Source organism: Microtus pennsylvanicus, chromosome 22 (assembly GCF_037038515.1).
Source record: "Microtus pennsylvanicus isolate mMicPen1 chromosome 22, mMicPen1.hap1, whole genome shotgun sequence".
NCBI classification, from domain to species: Eukaryota; Metazoa; Chordata; class Mammalia; order Rodentia; family Cricetidae; genus Microtus; species Microtus pennsylvanicus.
Window position 1 is genome coordinate 33881671 of NC_134600.1, and position 21923 is coordinate 33903593.

General features: G+C 45.0%; 1 protein-coding gene across 6 annotated transcripts in view; it reads left to right on the forward strand.

Annotated features, from left to right (window-relative positions):
* The window catches only part of Magi2 (membrane associated guanylate kinase, WW and PDZ domain containing 2), a 1214245-nt gene that overhangs the window by 1097642 nt on the left and 94680 nt on the right, over positions 1 to 21923 (forward strand). For all 6 annotated transcript variants that reach the window (XM_075955872.1, XM_075955873.1, XM_075955874.1 and 3 more), the window contains 2 exons: positions 1676 to 1924; positions 21245 to 21430. In XM_075955872.1, the coding sequence (XP_075811987.1) occupies positions 1676 to 1924; positions 21245 to 21430 (435 nt within the window). The remainder of the gene's footprint in view (positions 1 to 1675; positions 1925 to 21244; positions 21431 to 21923) is intronic.

Below are 21923 nucleotides of genomic sequence, written 5' to 3' on the forward strand. Positions count from 1 at the left end.
TCCCAATTTCCTGTCATATTGCCACGCAATTACGCTTGCTTCATTTTTGAAGTCTTAGTTAGGTTTAGCTAATTAATTAAAAAAGTGTTTGTTGTAATACGGGATGCAAATTTAGAAAAAAGACTTCAAACACTCTGTTGAGATTCAACATTCACAATTTGTTAGCCTGATACTGGATTTGATCCAGAGGGTACAAACTAATTTTCAACGAAAACCTCAGTTGATTTATTGTTTTCCTTCAGACTACGTTGTTGTGATGTGACTGATGACTGTCCTGTGAAATAATAAACAGACCACTTTTGTTTAGAAGAAAAAGTCCAGTTCCCACTTAGATGGCGTTACAATAGAAGTGTGGCTATTGATTGTTTGCTGAGACAGGGTTTCTCTGCAGCCCTGGCTGTCTTGAAACTCGCTTTGTAGATCAGGTTGGCCTCGAACTCACAGAGATCCGCCTGCCTCTGCCTCCCGAGTGCTGGGATTAAAGGCGTGCGCCACCACCACTGCTGGGTTAAACTGTGACTTAAAACAAAAACATGACAGCCAGGCGGTGGTGGCGCACGCCTTTAATCCCAGCACTCAGGAGGCAGAGGCAGGCGGATCTCTGTGAGTTCTAGGCCAGGCTAGCCAAGAGCTAGTGCCAGGACAGGCTCTGAAGCTACAGAGAAACCCTGTCTCAAAAAACAAAAGCAAACAAACAAACAAAAAATGACATTGGTCCCCTTTGTGCCGTCATCCTTGGGGTTACTAGCCCCACTTCCGGCTACAGTAGAGTTTTCCCAAAACTCAATAACTATGATCTCGATTCCTACGCCTGCTCTTCCCCAGACCTACTGTGCGAGAAATGAGCAGACCTACTGTGCGAGAAATGAGCAGACGCTTCATGGGCAGGTCCTGAAGATGGGTGCTTTTCTGTTTGTTTGTTTGTTTTTTTTAACCTGTGTGTCTACGTGCGAGAGTTCACAGGTATCCGGTGTGACGCAGGAGTGTGTGTGCCTCGGCACATACTTGCGGGGTTAAGGGGACAGCCTCAGGCTTGTCCTCACCTTCCTCGTTGTTTGCAGCAGGGTCTCTCTATGTTGTTTGCTGTTGTCTGCTCCAGCTGGCCAGAGAGCTTCTGGGGACTCGCCAATCCCTGTCCCCAGAAGCCTGCTCTAGCGTCTGCCTATAAATGAGTTCTGGAGGTTCAACTCAGATCCTCATGATTACACAGCAAGTACCTCATCCTCTTAGCCATCCCTCCCAGCCCCTTTATCAATTCTTTCAGTGAGTCATATGCCTGTGATAATTTGGGATTCTGTCTACTCGTTTTCCCGTCATCTTTAGTCTGTTACTATGCAACTAAGAGGCTAATATATAAAAGTTGTCTTGTCTCTGGGACTTGCAGTCATAACAAGAGGAAAACAAAAGCAAGTAGCAACCTCAGAGGAGGCTGATGGAGGTGGTTAAGAGTTGGGGGAGGCTGATGGGGTGGGGGAACTGATAGGGTGGGAGGAGGCTAATGGTGGGGGTCTCCGTACTTTTGTGAAGACTAACAACTGGTGAAGCCCTGGCGGACAGAGATCTGTAGCCCTTCAAACATCCTGCATTTCTAGAGGGAAGGTCAGCCGATCGCTCTTTGCGCCTGCTCCTTCTGAGGAATCCACTGAGTCCCTATGTACCATGGTATGTGTTTCAGGGGAGCCCTGCCCGGAGAATGGGAGGAGTCCAGGCTCCGTATCCACCCACCACAGCTCTCCACGCAGTGACTACGCCACCTACGCCAACAGCAACCACGCCGCCCCCAGCAGCAACGCCTCGCCGCCTGAAGGCTTTGCCTCGCACAGCCTGCAGACTAGCGATGTGGTCATTCACCGCAAGGAGAACGAAGGGTTCGGCTTTGTCATCATCAGCTCCCTCAACAGACCTGAGTCCGGAACCACCATAAGTAAGTGACTGGCTGGCCTGTGCTCGGATAAGGGGGGTCTTACGTTTGTTTGTTCTAGTGATAGGGATAACAGAAGTCTAGATGAACAAAGAGCTATGGATATACAGAGTAGCCTAAACGCCCCAGGCTAAGAGCACAAAGAAACGTAAGCCACCCTCAACACTGATTAGGTTGATGTCAGTCACCTTAAGTTCAAGAAGGGTGCAAGACGGCAACCACAGCTCCCCAAACCCTCAGCCCTGTAAAAGCTGTTAGTTTATATGTAAGTAAAATAAAATAGAAAAGACTGAGGTGTGGTAGCGTGGTTGGGAGAGGAAGCGCGTAGCATTTTCGCGGGCGGGTGAGGAAATGTCTCTTCTGAGCGCTGTTTCATAGGATAAGCCAGGGGTGGAAACGACCTAGGAGGAGATTTTTCAGACAGCAACCTTCCAACGAGAAGGAGCTCAGGATGAAGAAATACGCAGAAGCCTGGGGTGGCTGTGCAGAGTGTAAGCCAGAGACAATAGCAGAGATGCCACTTGGGAGTGGGCTAAACCCAGGTGGTACAAGCTTGCTCTGCACCGGTAGCAAGTCCATTTACATTCTATGTTGGCGGACTGGTGTGGGAGGTCCTTCTGTACAGGTGTTGCTTTTATGGGTTAATGAATAAAGCTGCTTTGACCTATGGTAGGGCAGAATATAGCCAGGCTGGAAGAGAGAGAGAGAATAGGCGGAGTCAGAGTGCTGCGGAAGCAGAAAGACGCCCGGACCCTTACCGCTAGGCTGCAGCCTTGCCATGATACACAGAATAATAGAAATGGGTTCATTTAGAATGTGAGAGTTAGTTAATAAGAAGCCTGAGCTAATGGGCCAAGCAGTGTTGTAATTAATAGAGTTTCTGTGTGATTATTCGGGTCTGGTCTGCCGGGAAACACTGGAGAAGTCTCCTACAACGGACACTGGTGGAAGGTTGTGAAGAATGGCCTGCCTTTTTTCTTAAAGATGCTTATATAAAATTAAATGGCAGTGGGGAGAAAGTAAAACTGGAAACACAGGACAGAGTTGGGAGGCTTTTTTAAAACCAGCCCCAGGCAGAGATTCTCGGGTCCTCCTCCGGGGCAGTAGCTGTAGGCAGGAAATGGATTTGAAGTCAGTGGATTCTCCAATATTAATGTCCTGTGAGCCTATACAACGGGTGACAGAGGTCATCATTGTAGACGGTCTCTTGGGTCCCCTCCCCCTCTGCAGCAGCGTTCCGGGGCTTAGCTCACGACCGTAAACAAACAGAAATCAGAAGTGAGGACAGGAAAATAACGTTGTTTTTCATGTTCAAGTGCTTTGGCCCAAAATGCTATGGATGTATTTCACCTGAATGTAGAAGTGTTTAAATAATAATAGTTTGTCCGTGCTCTATCCCTAAAATTCTCTGGAATTGTGGTTTCCAGTTTGTGTGAGGTAGAAAAGCATGCCAAGCGATACCAATAATTAAATAAGCAAGTAAATAAATAAATAGCTACCAGGAATTAATAAGAGCTCCTATGGTCAGGTTATGTTATCAGAAGCCCACCAGAAGGCTCGTGGCTAGAGAGGGTTGCCCTGTTTAGCATGGGCCTCAACAAATTCAAGGGAGAAAACCGCAGAGGTGTTAAATCTCAGCCAATACGCCCAGAGAACAAATTACATACGTCTGAAAGTACAGTTTCATTTCCCTGTTTCTTCCTGATAAGTCGCAGAAATAAATCTAGTCTTTAAGCATAAACTCAAAGCAGGAATCTGTCAGTACGACGGATTCACCAAGATTAAAAGGGACACAAGACTGAGGATTGTCGTGAATTATACAAACAGCCTCCCAACAGCTTACACTCGGGGAAATGTTCACAGGAAGCCTTTGTAGCTATCTCAAGACATTCAGATTGTTTATTGGGGCAGAATTCCTAGAGGACTGGGAGGAAAATATAAAGTATACTGCAGTCACGAAAATGCTAAGCATGCGGTTTAGGTCTCCACTGTATCTAAAGCATAGCGGTTTTCTTTCTAAATGCATTAGGATATGTGTGCGCGTGCTTTCTCTGCTGCAAATAAGGGCCATGCCTAAGCAGCTCTGGGAAAAGAACAGGCACTAATGCTTAGAATGAATAGGAGCCTTTTTCTGTGTAGAGACTGACCTCAAAAAATATACTTCCGAACCACTTCAAGATGGTACGATTTTGCACCACCCTCGAGTATAGAAATAGAGTCTGTTAGCACAGGAAGCCTCCTGGTTGCTGCCTCTTATTATATTTCTTTCTTTTCAACTTAAGAATTTCGAAACGCGGATTGGCCCCGTGCTGTGTGGCAAAGGCAGCTATCACACAGACGGCATGATGTGTGATACATACACACTGTACGTACTATAGCATGTTGTCATCTGCAGCACGCACCTAAGCGCTCTCTGGAGCTGAGGCTCTTCCGTGCTTCTGTCATAACTGTGTCCCTATTTTCAGAGAGAAAGGCCAAGTGCTCTGTGAATGGTAAAGGGCCATCCTTGGGCTCGGGGTTTCAGAGGTCGTTGGACGCCAAGGGGCTGAGACTGTGTGATGCTCTGTGTACTTTGGGGGTCACAGTTGCTCCCCCATTTCCTGGGCTTGGGGTAATTTTCTTCTCCTGTCTTACCTTTTCATTGGTGGACAAGAACCCCTTTGCATTTATTTGATGGGCAGATCATTACATGTAGGCAAGCAAGTGGCAAAGGGCTCGTAGCTCAGGTGCTGCGATCATACTGCTTGTTTAGAAAACGGGCGCTATTATTAACTAGCCTTGGGACCACCAGGAAGTCATACGGCTTCCGTCTCCTTGATTATAAAGGAACGCTTGTTTCCGTTGCTTTGTCATGGGTTCCAGAGCAGGCTGGAGGTGGCTGGGTGGCCAAGAGAGACCACTGTAGGTCAGAGAAAGCTGCGGTGCCCAAGCCAGTGCCACTGAGGAATCTGCAGGAACTTCACGAGAACTCCAGGTTCCTATGCCAGACTTCCCGGGCCTTTAAACGACAGAGCCATGAAAAATATCAAGCTTCCGACTCAAAGCCATGCCTTCCAAAATCTCTCTGCAAACATCGTGTCTCCACTGAATATCATCACAGCAGGGAAGAGAGATGAAGAAGCCAGATGTAATTTTCCCTTCCCTGGGGATAGAGAAACCCCCTTCCATGCTTCTTCAGCCAAGACAACATTGCCAGCGACATGAGATGTTTAACTAGATAGGAAACTGTGACATGGGGTTTCTGGCTTGCTGGTTGCCTGATATTTAGTGGTGCTCTATACCAAAACGCTGTGTATTTAAAAAAGAAAAAATAGTTCCTAAAACATAAGGAGGAAGTGTTCTTTGTATGAAGTAGTGAACTCAGAAACACATGTCTTCCCTTCAAGGCTGGTCCCCAGGGGGCTGAGCATCACTCTGAACTGGACAGATATTAAAAGCTTTCCACCTGTAGTGCAAGCGTCTCCTTCTTGACTTAAAGTGACATTAAACAGCAGCCTGAGCATCTGTGTGCCATTATCAGAAGTGTTACACTGTTTTCAGGACTTAAAATCTGATCTGAGAGGGGGGAAAAAATGTAGGTTTTTGACCAGAACTCTGGGTCAGAATGAACTAACAAGCAATTACAGATCAAATTCTTAGGAAGAATTTTAAAGATCTGTACAGATACAAGTGTGTTAGCTTCCTCTTACTATGACAAAATATCTTTAGAAAAATCACAAATTAAGTTTGAGACCAGCCTGGTCTACAAGAGCTAGTTCCAGGACAGGCTCCAAAACCACAGAGAAACCCTGTCTGGAAAAACCAAAAAAAAAAAAAAATCAGGGGCTGAAGAGATGGCTCAGAGGTTAAGAGCACTGACTGATTTTCCAGAGGTCCTGAGTTCAATTCCCAGCAACCACATGGTGGCTCACAACCATCTGTAATGAGATCTGGTGCCCTCTTCTGGTCTGTAGCATATGTGTAGGGAAAACACTGTATACATAATTAATAAATAAATCTTTAAAAAAAAATCACAAATTAAAAAACAAATTTAGAAAATGTTCCCTGCTCAGAACCTAGCTGCAGCGTCAGGACAGCTCTGCTAGTAGGTGAAGTGGCAATGGACCAATCACAGAGGGAACTCTGTGCAGCCTGATCCCCACCTAGCAAGACAGATCACACTATAAAGCGGGACAGTGGGAGCAAGGTCCCAGAGAACAAACTCCCCGCCACTTTTCTCCGCTGTCTCTACCCTGGGCGGCCTACCTGGTCCTAAGCATCTGCGTTACAAAGCTCTAGTCCTCTAAAGGACTAGGGGACCTGTGTCTGCTTTGAGACTCCTCTCGGTCTGGCACAGACTACCCCTGGTTGTCACTGAGGACCACGTGGCGATCATTACCCGGTCCTAACTGGGAGGATCTCGGTGACGTGCCAGATCTCTTGGGAGAAAACAAGACCACGACTTCAAATCCCTTCCTCGTTCCTCCATCTTCACAAGCAAACCTTGTCAGTTCCACGTGTAAAAGCTGAATTGCTGCGTTCTTTAGGAAGAGCATCCCAGCTAAGATCAAGAGGAATGGAGCCCAGAGATGCCGTCATCTTCTCGATCCTGAATATGACTAGCTTTTTTTCCGAAATGAAAACCCGGCTGCCTGGGTCGTCTCATTATGCAGCTGGCGGTCTGAGACATTTCGCCTTAATTGAGCGCTCTGACATGCGAACATGGAAGCGTTTATTAAAAAGCAGAAACACCACGCACACATTCTACTCTGGCGGCACTAACAGAAAGACCCAGTTTTTAAGACAGTGGTCTGTGAAAGAAGCGGCGTCCTTATTTATTCTCAAGAAGAGGAGCCGTGCCGCCTCGCAAAACACCTTTGCGTGCTCTCGGAGCGATTTGTTTTGTTGTTGTGTTTTTAAAAATTCGAGCTAGTTTTTCTTATTGTTTGGAAGGAGCTTATCAGTCCTAAGTTTCTCCCACTAGGGACTCATCTCCACGAACATTTATTACTGGGTTCAAAGACTTCCCAGGAGCAGTGGAAGGCAGGTGTCTTCTTTCCGTCAGCTACTCAGTTGTCTCGAAAGCGTGGGAAGGGGTGGTGGTGGCTGCTTCCTCTGGGCTTAAATCATCCAGCTCCTTGCTGTTCACAAGATAGTTCAAGGAATCTACAGCTGAGAGGCACCTGCGTACTTCGCTGGCAGGACCACGCTCCCGGGGGAAAATACCTGTTACTCTCACCCGCGATTCAAAGAATGCGCATCAATTCTACTGAAGATACATTCCTACACACACACACACACACACACACACATTCTATTTGGGGACTTGTGTTGCAGTGTCTTCTCTGTAACTGTATTTTCTTCTCTTTTTCCCAATGGCACACTACATCAGATATATCATAAAGCTGGGTGCACATATGGATTCATTTTAAAGAAGACCTTGTTATTTCAGGACACAATTGTCCCCTGGAGATATCATACAGCTGTAGCAAAGGTTCCCATTTAGGTTGATGTAAACACCACTTCTCCTGCAGGCCCAGCTTCCGCCAAAGACTCAGAGTGTGCCTCTGACCAAACTCCTACCATCCCAGACCCTGGTAAGCACTCTCGTGAGGGACGGCCAATCATTTTGTAATTTAAGTTGCATTTGTTCCCAACTTAATTAATCTCCACACGTGGTTGGAGTCTTTTCTAAGGATTAATCAGCCCCCTTCCCTGAGTGCTGACGGAGACGACTGGCCATTCTTAAGGTTTCCGCATTGCCAGAGGAAAGGGACTAGCCTAGCCCACCTGATGATCTCATTTTCCAATCTGACCTCCTCAGATTGCTTTTCTTAGTCAGGCAAGGGTTTGCCCCACACACGTGCCCAGATGTGTGTTCCTGGTGAGCTCATTTGTTTTCAAGAGGGAACCGGGTCAGGCCTTCTGCTCCAGGGGTCTTGCTCACAAGGCCCTATATTCATGGGTTCACCATGAGAGTAGGTCCTCCAGAAATCAAGGACAGATACCCATTCTGAAGGCTTTTGATCTTGTAGTCTCCGGCACCAAGCAGTTAAAGTAATGTAAGAAAGAATGTCCTGACTGAAAAACATTCACTGGAATGGTCGTTAGATTTGCTAGATGAAAAGCAAGATGAAAAGTAGCCGCAATCCCACAGACCCTGGGCAAAACTGAAACATAGTTAAAACTAGTTCTCTAGGGAGAGTGGCGCCCCTACTCAGCTCCCATCAGTAAAAGTTCTGACTTTTGTCTCTTAGTTAAATGTAAATACATAACTATATTATCACCCTTGAGAGATGAAGGCAGATGCAAAGAGCTTAGACTGTGCTCACCCGGACATTGCTAATACCTGGCATGGAGTTCTAAACTAACAAGAAAACCTTCTCCCATCCAGGAAATGTTCCCTCCTGCAAGCAGCCCTGACCTGTTACCCACTGGCACGTATAGCCCGTGTGTAGGAGATACATCTTCAATTGTCTTCCATGTTAATAAGGCTAGATGGCCGCCCCTGTGATGGCTTGCTCCTCTCTGTAGCACTGAGTGTGACCCTTATGTCTTTGTCTCTGCCTCCCCGTGTCCACCCCCCACTTAGCACGCCTGATAGGCTCAGGTAACTGTCATATGCCAGCTCTTGGATTAGTGCCAGGAATGAGGCCTTTCCATGATCGCCCACACACAACCCCACCCTTGTCCCAGGGCTCACCAGTGTTCATGTCCACTGCCGTCTGACTCTGCACAGATCTGTCTTTGTAAGGGACAGCCCATGTAGCTGTGGTCTCTCCCCTCCCTCCAGCTGTCACCTGGGAGAGTTCTACAGGTCTTGCCAAACCCAGATTCAACAACATTTCCTCTCCGGTAGTTCCCAGAGTCCTCCGCACACCGGTGCCTGCCTTACTCAACACCAATTGTTTCTATCTATCTATCTATCTATCTATCTATCTATCTATCTATCTAATCATCTATCTATCATCTATTTATCATCTATCTATCTATCATCTATCTATCTATCTATCTATCTATCTATCTATCTATCTATATCTCTCTCTCCCCAAAATCTTTGTTCCCCTGCCTATTTCGCTTCTCTCCCTATTTGTTAAAGTTTGATTTCAATAGAGTAAAACTCTGAAATCATCATCCAAGTTTTAACGAGTAGATTTAGCTTTAAAGCTACTGCAGGAATGAAGTCAGCTGCACACACCTGAACCACTGATTTTTTTTTCTGTCCTATGATTTTTTTTTAATGACTCAATAGTTTTCCATCATATGAATGTACCATGGTCAATCAGTCTTTAGTTGAGGGACATTTGGTTTATCTCCTGTTTGGAACAATCACAAAGCTGTTGTCGAGCATCTTTTTGTAAGTCTGTGTGAGAATGGTTTTCTATTTTAAAGAGAACATGTGAAGGGTGTTTCCATTTGGTAAATACTGAGGGTGGGACCAATGGATCATGGGACTCCTATTCCCAAGCCGCTTGGACGGTCCTTCCAGACACTTTCCATCTTTGAACTATATCTCCAGGCTTTTCTACCATGTGTTCATTCCATGTAGACCCTTTAGCCATTCCAGAAGGCAGACAGCAGTATCTCACTTTGATTTTAAATTATTCTCTTTCCCTAAAGACCAACACCACTGAGGTCTTTTCATAGGCTTTTGCCGTCTATAGATCTTGGGTGAAGTGGAGTTTTGCTCTCGGTCTCTTCCCTCTAGAGGATAATTGTCATTTTACCAGATGCCTTTGAGGACCCCTCAGCCCCTTTCCTCATTTCTTGCTTTAGAGAAATCCAAGTCGTTTTGCAGTAACAGCCTCATAAAATTACGACAGAAACAGAATGATTTGTAAAGTGTTTGGTCAAAGTGAAAGCACACGCCGCTGCAGCCCTGGGAAGATAAGCGACGGGAGAAAGTGCCTATAGGCAGAAAGCCAGCGTGGGCTAAACGGTGCGACGCTGTACAGAGGGATCGGGAGAGGAGAAGGACCACACGTGAAATGCTCTCCCTTGCCAACGTAATTTATTTAACCACGTGGAGGTCGTACTACAAGCTCTTATCAAAGTTAATATATGATCACAATCTCTCGTCTCCCAAGCACTTTGCTTAGGGCTTTTTCATGTTTGGGGTCTTTTATTTTCCAGTCATGCAAAATTACATTATTTAAGGTAAAGTACACTGAATCCTGTTGGAACTTTGGCTTCGGTGGGGAAAAAAAAACAACAACTGAAGAGCTAATAAATATTTATGTAATCTTGGGGCTAAGATATTGAAAAGGACAGCTGGCTCAGGAGGGATCATTTGCCTGGGTTCGTTTCTGTTTCCATTTACATTAGGAAAATATTGCAAGGAGTTTTTATCTGCCTCGGGGCTTGGGGGACTATGCGGGAGGCCGATATTGCACCTGATTGCTTTTGACATTTACCTATTGTAGCAGGGAAACCGTGTGAAGATAGCCAAGTGTCTTTTTACAAAGCGCGGCTTCGGAGGCTGGGAAGGGGCGGGGGATGGCAGAGGCAGAATGCACAGCATCTGTAAAAATGAGAAACATAACTTATCAGCAGCACCTGCTTGTAGCCGTCAGCCATCCCTGCGGGGCCAGCTGAGAAATTACACAGAGCCAGGTATGTTGATGGGGGTGAAGACTCCAGTGCTTCCGAAGGCTAAAGATGCAGAGGAGGGAAAGTGTGGTTCTGTTGGACATTTTAACCCCGAGCCCACACTGATGAAGTGTAGTCGTGTGACATTTACCGAGTGCTTGGAAAGACATCAGCTGTCTGTGTCCCTATCTTCCAGCGCCACGGGAGACGCAGAATTGTTTTTAGTTTCACAATGATTTCACCTTTTTATTTCAAATAAAATCTCCAAGATCTGCAACTGGGGTCCCCAAAATCTAGTTGCAGCAACTAAATTAAGTTCTAAAAGATTCTCCATTTGCTGATTGTTGGTGGCAAAATGAAAATCCTTATCGCCTCTCGTCTCCTAGACCCCACTGTACTGTAGTACTGTACTGTACTAAAGGAGTGAGGGGAACAGGGTTGCCCGGAGTGGGCAGGGCAGGAGTGGGTGACTTTACAGTCAGAGAAGAGAAAGAGAGGGAGGGAACGTATACCCACTGTTCGTCTTAATGCTCAGAACTTTAAAACCCCAGCACAAAATGCTACACAATCACCATGACCACTAGGTATGAATTTTTTTATAAAAAGATAAGCAGGGGCCAGGCAGTGGTGGTGCACACCTTTAATCCCAGCATTCAGGAGGCAGGAGTAGACATATCTCTCTGAGTCCGAGGCCAGCCTGGTCTACAAGAGCTAGTTCCAGGCATCTAGGGCTGTTACATAGAGAAACCCTGTCTTAAAAAAAAAATAAAATAAACAGAAAAGATCAGCAGGGCTGGTGAGGGGTTCAGATGGTGAAGGCGCTTGCAGCCAAGCGTGATGACTTGAGTTCAATCCCAGAGACCACACAGAGAAAGAATCTAGTTAGCTCCAGCCATTTGTCCTTTGACTACACACAGCATCTTGTGGTGCATCTGTGTGCATGTGAACACACACAAACACACACACACTCACACACAGTAAGTAATGAGAGAGAGAGAGAGAGAGAGAGAGAGAGAGAGAGAGAGAGAGAGAGATGTTTAAGCAGTTTTAAGTAGAAAAGCTAGGGCTAGCAATGTGGATGCACAGAGCCCTGAGTTTTGTGCCCAGCACCTCAAAACAATATTAGGAGCAGAAAATAGCAAATAAACAATGATAACATAAGGACACAGTAAAAATAGAATTATCCTCATCAATTTTATCTGTTAGAATACCATATGCTGGAAATTTTTAATAAACAGACAAACTTTGAAACTTCTAAGGTCACCTGTGATTCTGTCTAAAGTAGCATTATAACCACACATGAAAGCAGAATAGTAAGTATATAAAAAAAAGAGCAATATGGTTAAAGAAAGAATTCTTGGATACCTAAATTATCATGGCTACATTAAATTTTTTAGTATAAGCACTGGGAGATAAAAAGCTACATGAATTCTCAGATGAAACAGAGCAGAACAGAAACAGAAAGTATGAGAGAAATGCTCAAAGAATTGCAGACCAGTTCCAGAGCCCTGTGTCTAATCAAGAGTTCTAGAAAAGAGACCAGACGCAGTGGGAATTAGGGGAGGCATGGCATAATGAGTGTCCCCAAGTTGCTAATGGAAACAGGTCCTCATGCCAACCACATCAAGGGCACTACAGCACACTTCAGTGCACAAAGGGTACAGAGACAGTAGTTATTAAACCTCTTTCCCATGCCCCCAAAGGAAAGACAAGAAACAACAACAACAAAAAAAAAAACTCTTAATAGGTTGAGCCCAGTACAGTCATTTCTCGGTATCCATGGAGACTGTTTCCAGGCTCCTGTGCCATCAAACCCCACAGATGTTCAAGTCACTTTTGTTATGAGGGATGGCCTCCATACATTTCCCCTCATCAAATCACCTCTAGATTACTGACAATTCATAAATCAGCATCAAAGTTCTATAAATAGCTGTGATCTAGTTTAGAAATAAGACAAAATACATACTGATAAGAACAGTCTGTGTGAGTTCAGTATACATATGGCTTTTGTTTTTCAAAGCGTTTGATCCATGGGTTGGTGAATATATGAAGCAGAACCCAAGGACTAGGCGGACTACCTATAGCCACACTGAAGGCCAAGTTAGAGAGAGAATCTGAAGATTCCTGAGGAAAGCTGGCTTTTAGTCCAGAATTAATGTAGTTTCCTAAGCTATAATTCATCGGATATGAAAAGGACATTTTCCAACATTAATTGAAGAAATCACTTTCTCTCGTGTATGGTTCCTTAGAACACTGTTGTAGAGTTTGCTCTGAGTTCCTCTAGTACTGGGCCTCCATGCCATGACCTGATACATCGTAATCACCCCGCAAAGCCCCCTCCACACACCATGAACAGGTGACTTTGGGAACTAGTTTACTCCCCAGGAACTTAAAGGGATACATTTAACCCATAGTGAGACTACACCTCATCCATGCGGCTGCTGTGTGGGTCTTTAGGGCTGTATCACTGTGCTGGTATTCTTGTTTTGGTTGTTGCTCAGGATACAGTTTGCTTTCCTTTGTAGGAAAGACATTCTTTCTTTCTTTCTTTTGGTGTTTCAAGACAGGGTTTCTCCGTGTAGCCATGGCTGTTCTGAAACTTGCTCTGTAGACCAGGCTGGCCTCGAATTCACAGAGATCCGCCTGCCTCTACTTCCTGAGTGCTGGGATTCAATGTGTGCCCCACCACTGCCCAGCAAGAAAGAAATTCTTAATATAAAAAAATTACCTATATTTTCCATCATTTCCAAGCTAGTTTGCTGTTTGGCTCGCAAATCTTGCTAAAAGTCATAGCTTTATCTGCTGAAACAACTTGGGGCAGACAGCACCGAGTGGCAGCTTCTACCCCTAGACTGGAAAGGGAGGGTTGTCAGTCTTACTGAATGATGAAAATAAAATGCTTATTTTTTCTTTTTTGCCTGTGGCTTTGAGTAAAAGTGTAAAACATGTGAGTAAGATTGATATTTGGATCAGTAGCACCAAATTTTCTATTGCCCCATTTAGACCAAAACAATTGTAAAAGGATATCCCAGATGCCTAGGAGTTAGTGAAGTCATTTTTAGGGATACTGAGAGGAAATAATGATACCTCTGTAGAAGCACCTGAAAAGCACCTCTTTTCACATTCTCTGAGTCTGGTTCCCCATGCCTCATCAATGTCTACACAGAGGTTTCCTTGGTTCTTAACACCGTAGTCTCTGGACATATTGTCAGACTCTAAAGACATAGGATCAAAAAACACTTTAGCTTCTTGAAGTATGCATTGCTTTCATGTGGTGTATGCTAGCCTACCTAGACATAGTTCCGGAAGACCATCTGCTCCACAGAGATCCAGTAGTGAGATGCTTGTTATGTAAGAGGAAATTTCACAATGAGATAAGAGAGGTAATGTTGTAGGCTTGTTAAATTGTTATGTGAAGAATAAAGGATTAATTGTGGGAGGCGGCGAGAGTCCTGGGCATCATATCTGGAACTGTGTGCATGCCACACATACATCCACCACCAAACTCTACCCCTAAACCCAAAAATACTTGAAAGCATTAATTGAAACTAGCTGAACCACCTTTCCTTGAGATATGCATCAGAACGAGAAACGCAGCCATAAAAGTCTTTGCTCTTTTCTTGACCCTCGCCTTTCTGGTGGTTTTTCTCAATTACCTACTCCGTTGCAGACAGTGAGACAGTGGTGTTGCAAAAACAGAATACACTATGGACATAGCTACGTAGGATCAATTATACAATTCTCAGAGCCCGATATAACATAAAAATGTAGGGTTCTTCCTCAAAAATTACTGTGTACCCAGATGAAAACAGCGGGCCATTAAGCCAGCTACCAGGCTTTCTGACTGTGGGAACCCTGGAGAGGGCAAAGGTCACACACTCATGGAACCAAGCATCTACAGTCCTGTCAGATTTTTCCAAATACCAGAACGATTTCAAGCCAGTTTGATGACCTCAGCTGGAGAGCTATGCCACATTTTCTCACCATTTCCAATTCAATGACATCTCTTCCGATCATCGATTCATTTTCAATACTTAGCTGAAAATCCTCTTATATTTTTGGTTGTGAGCCTAGCCTTTAACAGCTGAGCCTTCTCTCCAGCCTGAAAGTACTCCTTTAAATGATGAAAAGTAAATGTGTTAGTGGTAGCGTGTACCTAAGGAATGTGTCTCTCTGGCCATACAATGGCTATTTTCTATAGGATCTTCTCACCCATGTGAGCAAGAGTTCTATTGGGTTCTCACATTATCAGTAATAGGCATTCTTCCCATTCCTCTGTATGACCATCTGCCCATGACCGACTTCAGGGTAACTAAACCATTCAGTCACAGGAAAATGCCTCACGGGTGCTGGGGAATAACACAGTCCTTAAAACAGCAGCTGCTCCGTGCAGGGTTTGCAAAGCAGTTGGCTATGAATTTCAGGGAAGATGTTTTCGGTTTTGGCAAACTGCTTTTCACGGACTTCTAGAAGAAAATAAGCCACATGGGCAACTTTTTCTTAATTTTACCATTAAAATGTTTTAGTTAAAAAAAAATGCTTTCCCCTTTTCTTCAGTCCCTGATGACCAAGAAAAAACTCTTTCAGAGGACACTGACCACTCTTCAGGAGAGCACACCAGATGGATGAACTTGTCATAACGCTATACACTGTCCCAGGGCTTCTAGAAAGAAGAAAAGGGATACAGGGAAGGGAAACACTGGGTTCATGTTTTTGGAGACAGAAAAACCCATCAAAGTCTTCACATAATCAGCCTCTATTACCTCAGGCTTCTCAGACAGGGAATAGACAAAGCATCTCTCCTTTGCCGGCCCCCATCCTGGAATTGATGGGCTTCCTTCCCTTTGCTGTTGGGAGCTTTCCTCTAGAGGAAGTTCCGCTTACCATGGGACACTCCTACCTCCTCCCCAGAGCCACCTGGTGTTTCCTCACTGCTCTGAGGCCACACTGGGACCTACTACTTCACCCCTCCTCTTTCTTTCGTCTTTCTGCATACAACCTTCACTATGGGCTTGCTATTTATTCATTGTTTTAAATATTTTTATGCTTCTCTATGGTCTCCCCAATATGCCTGACTTTCTTGAGGGCAAATCCATGTGCTGTTATGTTTTCTTCTCCAAAGAGCCTTGCACAGTAACTGTTCCTTAGAAAATGCTATGGTAGATGTGTGTTGGTGGATGTAGCTATTTTCCTGCCTCAGCCCACAATTTCAAAGCCATACGATCAATACTTTTCACAGCTTAGTGAAAGAAAAATGATGGAAGTCACCCAGTATTTAAAAAAAAATTATCAGGCCATAGATTTCTTGGCTTCTTCAAGCTAAGTTTCACCTTCGCTAATTAGTAGATTGTGAAGTAATGTCAGCTTTTGGTATTGATTGCCTTTGAACTATCTGTTTGTCACGCTCTTTTTAGAACTATCTCCCCTCTCGTAAAGTTGACATGATTGATACAAATTCCACTTCTGCTGTCGAATGCTGTCCTCCATATACAAGGCCACTCTGTGGGACTTGCTAACAAGGAGATAATTAAATGTAAATAGCAGGGGCAAGCTTTCCTTGCTCTGAGGTGAAAGACACCCAAGCAATGTGTGATGGAAATACTGCAATAATGACAGAGGAGAATGGGGAGGGGGGAAGGATGTAATCACCTCTTCTCCCAGGATTCCAGCAAAGGAAGAAAAATGGCTGAGCATGGTGGCCCATGCCTGTAACCCCAGCCCTCTGGAAGTGGGGCCAGCCTGGGGCTGCAGGGAGCTCCAAGCCAACCTGGGAAACTTATCAAGACCCCGCCTCAAACAAATGGATAAATACATTTCGAGCACACAACCAATCAACAGATGACAAGGTCTACAGGTGGTCCTGCTGCCATCGTCATGGAAACCGACCTAAGGCAGCACTCAGCCGAATTCATCGAGTAACTCAGCCCGCTTAGATGAAGGATTGGAGAAAGCCTGGGTTGGCCATACGGAGATCCAGTAAGGAGCCAAGCAAAGGAGAAGGAGCAGCATTGTCTCCTGCGGTGATGTTGCTGGAGACCCAGGACCTTGGCCTTTAGATCTCACTATGAAGAGAACTTTGGCCAAGAGTCTTTTTCTGAATATTCCTAAGACAAATGTTACAGTATTCCAGGCAATGGCAAAACAGGTGCCTCACCCCTGGGAGAGTACAGATTGTATTGCCAAGACATTGGTATGGGGTGAATGAGAGACGCATTTCTTTCTCTATAATTTAGAGTCTTCGTTAAAATTCCTATCTACCGACATATCATCTCTTACCCTATGTCAGTATGTCCAAAACCAAATGATGCCCTGTGGCTTCCCCCCAATATCTGGGTACCCTAAACACGCCACGGCAGGAAGACTGATGGAGAGGCTTGATCTATGTCGCCTCTCAACAGACGATGTCTCCGAGGCACGCCTCTAAATGGACTGCACACTCACAGCTGCCCTAGTCATCGGTTCTGGGAGAATTAATAAATGCCGTTCATCCCTGTGGTAGACACCAAGGTCAGGACGTCTTTGCTGTTCTGTAATTCTATCAGCATCACACAAAAGGCATGGGATGGGGAGTGGGGGTCGCTCTACTGACCTTACCTCTGAGCAAATGGGACGGCGTCTCGTTCCAGGAGAGAATCTCCTTTGGAAGCACCCTTGTCAAAGACTTGTCTTACATCAGAATGCACTTGTATAAGAAGTGGAACTGAGAACAAAGGAAAGTGAGGCTGGAACAGCTGCCAAGAGGCTGACATAGAATTTGTTTCCGTTTCAGGGTTTTTTTTTCTTTCCCTTTAACATTACTCTGATTACTGAAAGAAAGTTAAATTGCTGTGTTCATCTCGAGATTTCGGGCAGCAAGGCTTTCAACGCTCAGATAAGTCATCCCCCTGTCCCTGGTGGAGTAAGTGCTTCTGATCCCACAGACCCATCAGAAAGAAACCACTCCAAGGTTTGATGGCACAGGCAAGGACTGCAGGGCTGGATTTGACCCTAGCATGTTTTTTTTAACAGAAAAATATGCTTGATTGCTGTGCTGTAAGGAATTGAAATAACGGCTCTGAGTGGCACTTAGGGACTGAGAACAGCCTTGGGTTGTTTACTTCGTTGTTGAGTACACAGAATTGCGGGGAGGAGACTGTATTTGGAAACACTTGGGATTTCATGCCCAGTAAATTCCAGGTGACACGGCAGAGCGGAGGAAAAAAGAGGGGAGCGGTAAGTCAAAGCAGAAAACCAGCCAGCCGAGCACCAAGCACCGTTTGTCCGTGTCCTGCAGTATACTTTTGAATTTCATTAAAAAAATAAAAGTCAGCGATTTTCATACCCCGCCCCCAAATTTCTTCAAGCAAAGAAATGGCGCGGCGATGTGAAGTCTTAACTCAACAGGATCTGGGGCTACCAGGTTTTCCTTTCTCTCTTCCTGTCTCACGGGACTTGGATCAGGCACGCGCGCGCGCGCGCGCACACACACACACACACACACACACACACACACACACCGTTCAAGGACAGTCTGGCTTCCACCCTCCCCTGCGTAGGCACTGCACATGCGCAGTTTGAGTCCTAGCCCAGAGGCAGGGTACAATTCCAGATAAAAGCACAGGCTGATGCTCAAGGTGAGCTATAGGTTAGAGGTCGGATATCAGAAAAAGCCAAGAGGCAGAGCGGTAGATTCACCGAGATCTCTGATTGCTGGACTCCAGGTCGCTGGGGCTCGGAGCCCCGTTTGCCGTTTGTGACCTTGAACAAATTACTAAGTGCTATCTGCTTTCTATCCGTTTCTCCCACTGCAAATTCATAATAATATCAGTTACTTAATAGGATTTAAGGGCTACATTATGCACATCTTAATTTAAATACAGCGATATGGATAAGTAACTTTTAAATTAAATGTTAAATTTTAATGCTAATGTTAAATAAATAAACGTTAAGTAAAAATTAAATTTATATATTAAATAAATGAATATCATTTAATGAAGTGCTTGCCCCGTGTTAGGAAGTACTCAAAAGAGGTAGAAGGAATGGTTATTAGCCCTCAATAAACACGAAAGTAGATACGCAAGGGATCCACGCTGCGCTGATTTTTCTTTGAATAATAAACTAATAGCTCCAAGTTGGTATTTTCCACAAAGATGGGCAAGGGTTTTGATGGGAAATCAGAGAAAGGCAGACTGGGCCTCCTCAGTGTCCACCCACTCCCTGAAGGACATCGCTTTGTCTTAAACAAAGTCATTTCCCACGCGATGCTTGGAGGATGGTACTCTTCAAGTTCCTTTGGTTTTCTTTTTTACAAGTTATCCCGTATCATGAGAAATTACATCAGGGCGCGCATGCATGCATGCATGCACGTGCGTGCCCGCGCGCACATACACGTTATGCATGCACAAACGATTACGTAGGAAAGATTTGGGAGGAAACAGTAATAAAAAGGATGGTAGTTAATCCTTAAGGACCAGGCACTGTTCTACTGGCCACCAACGTATGACTCTTCATCTAGGTCTCAGAACTTCTGTGAGGCCAGTGATGTCGTTATCACAAAAATAGTTAAGGAAAAGTTAAGAGCTCTTAGGCAACTTCCCAAAGATCGCGGGATAGATGACAATATACACATTTATGGGCGAGAAAGCCAAACTATTTATGGATCATTCCAAGAACTGTTCAGTATGGGAAGGGGAAAACAGCAGAAAAAAAAGAAAAGAAAAGAAAATTCTCCTCTTAGTTATGGCTGAAAGCCAAGCACCTTTCAATATCTACATTTTTTTACATTTATTCCTTTTAGTTCATGTGAGTGTGTGTGCGTGTGCACGTGTGTGTGTGCAAGTGTACTGTGGAGATGTGAGGACAACTCCCCAGAGCCAGATCATTCTTGCTGCCTTGTGAGATCTGGAGATTAATCCCAAGCCCTCGGTCGGGCAAGGACCTCTACCTGGTGAGCCACCTTGCTGGTCCCCTGTATTATTAGTTTTGAATCAGTAATTGTTCTAATTACATTTCTGCCTGAAAAAATCATCATTAGTAAACTCTAAATAGTGCTCTCCTGATTAAACACATTAGTGCTTATGGTAAATAAAAATGAGCTTGGGCTGAAACATAATTGAGTTTCACTTCGGGGACACAAACTTGGCTGATATTTTTCTATGCTCTTTGTAACCTTTCTGAGGAGAACAGTGAGCAAGGTCCTAGCTCCTTAACTCGCTAATTGTCCTTCCTCTCCATGGTTATTAGCTTAAAATTCCGCCCCTCACTCTAACACATGCAACCAAACTAAGAGCTCAAGGTGTAGACTTCCTTAGAGAATCTGAACTGTGGGCTGCATCTGTTGGAGGAGGGCCTGCTTGTTTGTCCCGGCTGCCCAGAACCGAAATAACCACACAGAAACTATATTAATTACAGCACTGCTTGACCCATTAGCTCTAGCTTCTTATTGGCTAACTCCTGCATCTTATTTTAACCCATATCTATTATGTGGTGATCTTCGTATCACCACATGGCAGTGGCTTACCAGCTAAAGTTTCAGCATGTCTATCTCTGGCAGCAGCAGATCCATGGCATCTCCTGACCCGGCCTTTTTCCTCCCAGCATTCAGTTTAGTTTTCCCCGCCTAGCTCTGTTGCCCTATTGCTCTGCTATAGGCCAAAAGCAGTTCCTTTATTCATTAACCAATCAAAGCAACGCGTAGACAGAAGGGCCTCCCACACCATGCATCCTTCTGTTTGTACACACTAGCTCAGTTCTTTGATGTGACATACTGACGCTGTGTACTATCGAGATCTGAGCCCCGGCACAGCAGCCTTGGTATGCAGTCCATCATCCCACACTGAATCTCAGTCACCCTGCTAGAGAAATATGCATCCCATCTGCCTGGCTCTTCTCAAACATATGCATTAAAGATGAAAGTAAAGTGTGTCAAGGTATTGCATAAAAGTTATACCAACGCTAAACCTCTCGCAGTATTTTAATATCTCAGCAGTTATATCTTCTGGCTAATGAGTGTCATTGTTTAAGGGGTCAAGTCTCTGTTTTTTTCTTTCTTGTGACCCTTAAAATTGTATCTTTTCCACCAGTGGCATCTTAGATTTGATGAACTCCATTGCACTGTTGACATTAGTGTGTTCTCAGGAACACTCGTGAAGTGGAAAGGACAGAATGACAGAGAACGTGCTGCCCTTAAACTAAATCACAGCAGACTAGAGGAAGTTCTGTCCCTTTGCCAGGGAGGTGCTCCCTGGATTCGTGGGTGCTCCCGGATTTCCCCTTTTCCTCCTGTCAGTGAGAGGGCGATCTCTATTAAGTTCCCATCACTTATTGTATCTCCCAGAAGCCGTACCACTGCCTCTCAGTTTGAGCTTTTTGCACACTCTTCTACACCCGTGGTTCTCAAACACTGTTAATATGCTGGACTCTCCCAAGAAGCTGCATAGAAATTCATGGTCCTTGTTTCCTGCCTCGACATTCAGATTCTGACGCTTGGATAAGGCTTGGAGAGTTTGTAGTTGATGCTCAGATGGGTTTGAGAACCTCTGTTCTTTGGGTTTTTAGAGTTGGCCTGTCTCTTTCTACAAAGGACTTGGTTTAAGGGACGTTGGTCTCAGTAGTATTCACGGAACCACATTATTAGAAATGGTTGTTGTTCAAAAAGATGGAGACACCGACGAAGGAAAGAATCCTGACATTGCGTTTCCTGTCTTAGGCAGGACTGAAAGATAGAACATATCCTGGTGATGTCCCTGACACCTGTTTCTGTTGGGGTTTTTTTAGCCGTGCCCCATAAAATCGGACGCATCATTGACGGGAGTCCTGCAGATCGCTGTGCAAAGCTAAAAGTGGGAGACCGGATCTTAGCAGTCAACGGCCAGTCTATCGTCAACATGCCTCACGCTGACATCGTGAAGCTCGTCAAGGACGCGGGCCTTAGCGTCACCCTTCGCATCATCCCTCAGGAGGGTGAGTGCCTGAGGTGGCCTTGCGGAGAGGCAGTCAGATGGCAGACAGACAGACTCACCCGCCCGGCTCCTGGAGCCCACCCATTGACATCAGAGCACAGTCCACGTGTGCAGGTTGACGGCCACTTCCACCTTCCCCAAACTCACACCCACCGGCTTCATTTAGAAATCAACTTTGTGGTGCTGCGTACTCAGTAGAAAGAATCCCGAGACTCGGGGCTATGAGAGCCCTCCCTAGGGCCTCGGGCATGCTAGTTTCGCGGAGATCTAAAGGCAGAACTCACTCAATCCATCAGACCTGAAAGGAAAACCAAGGCAATGGAGGGATGCTTGCTCATGTTAGTAATTCATCTCTAGAAAAGTCTTCAAAGTCAGATAGATTTTGAAATGCCTGGGGAAGTTTTAGCTTTGCAATCCAAAGAGAGCTCATTTAGGAAATGTTGCATCTGAGAAGATTGTAAAGTTCCCACTTAGCCATTGAATTTCTCTGTACA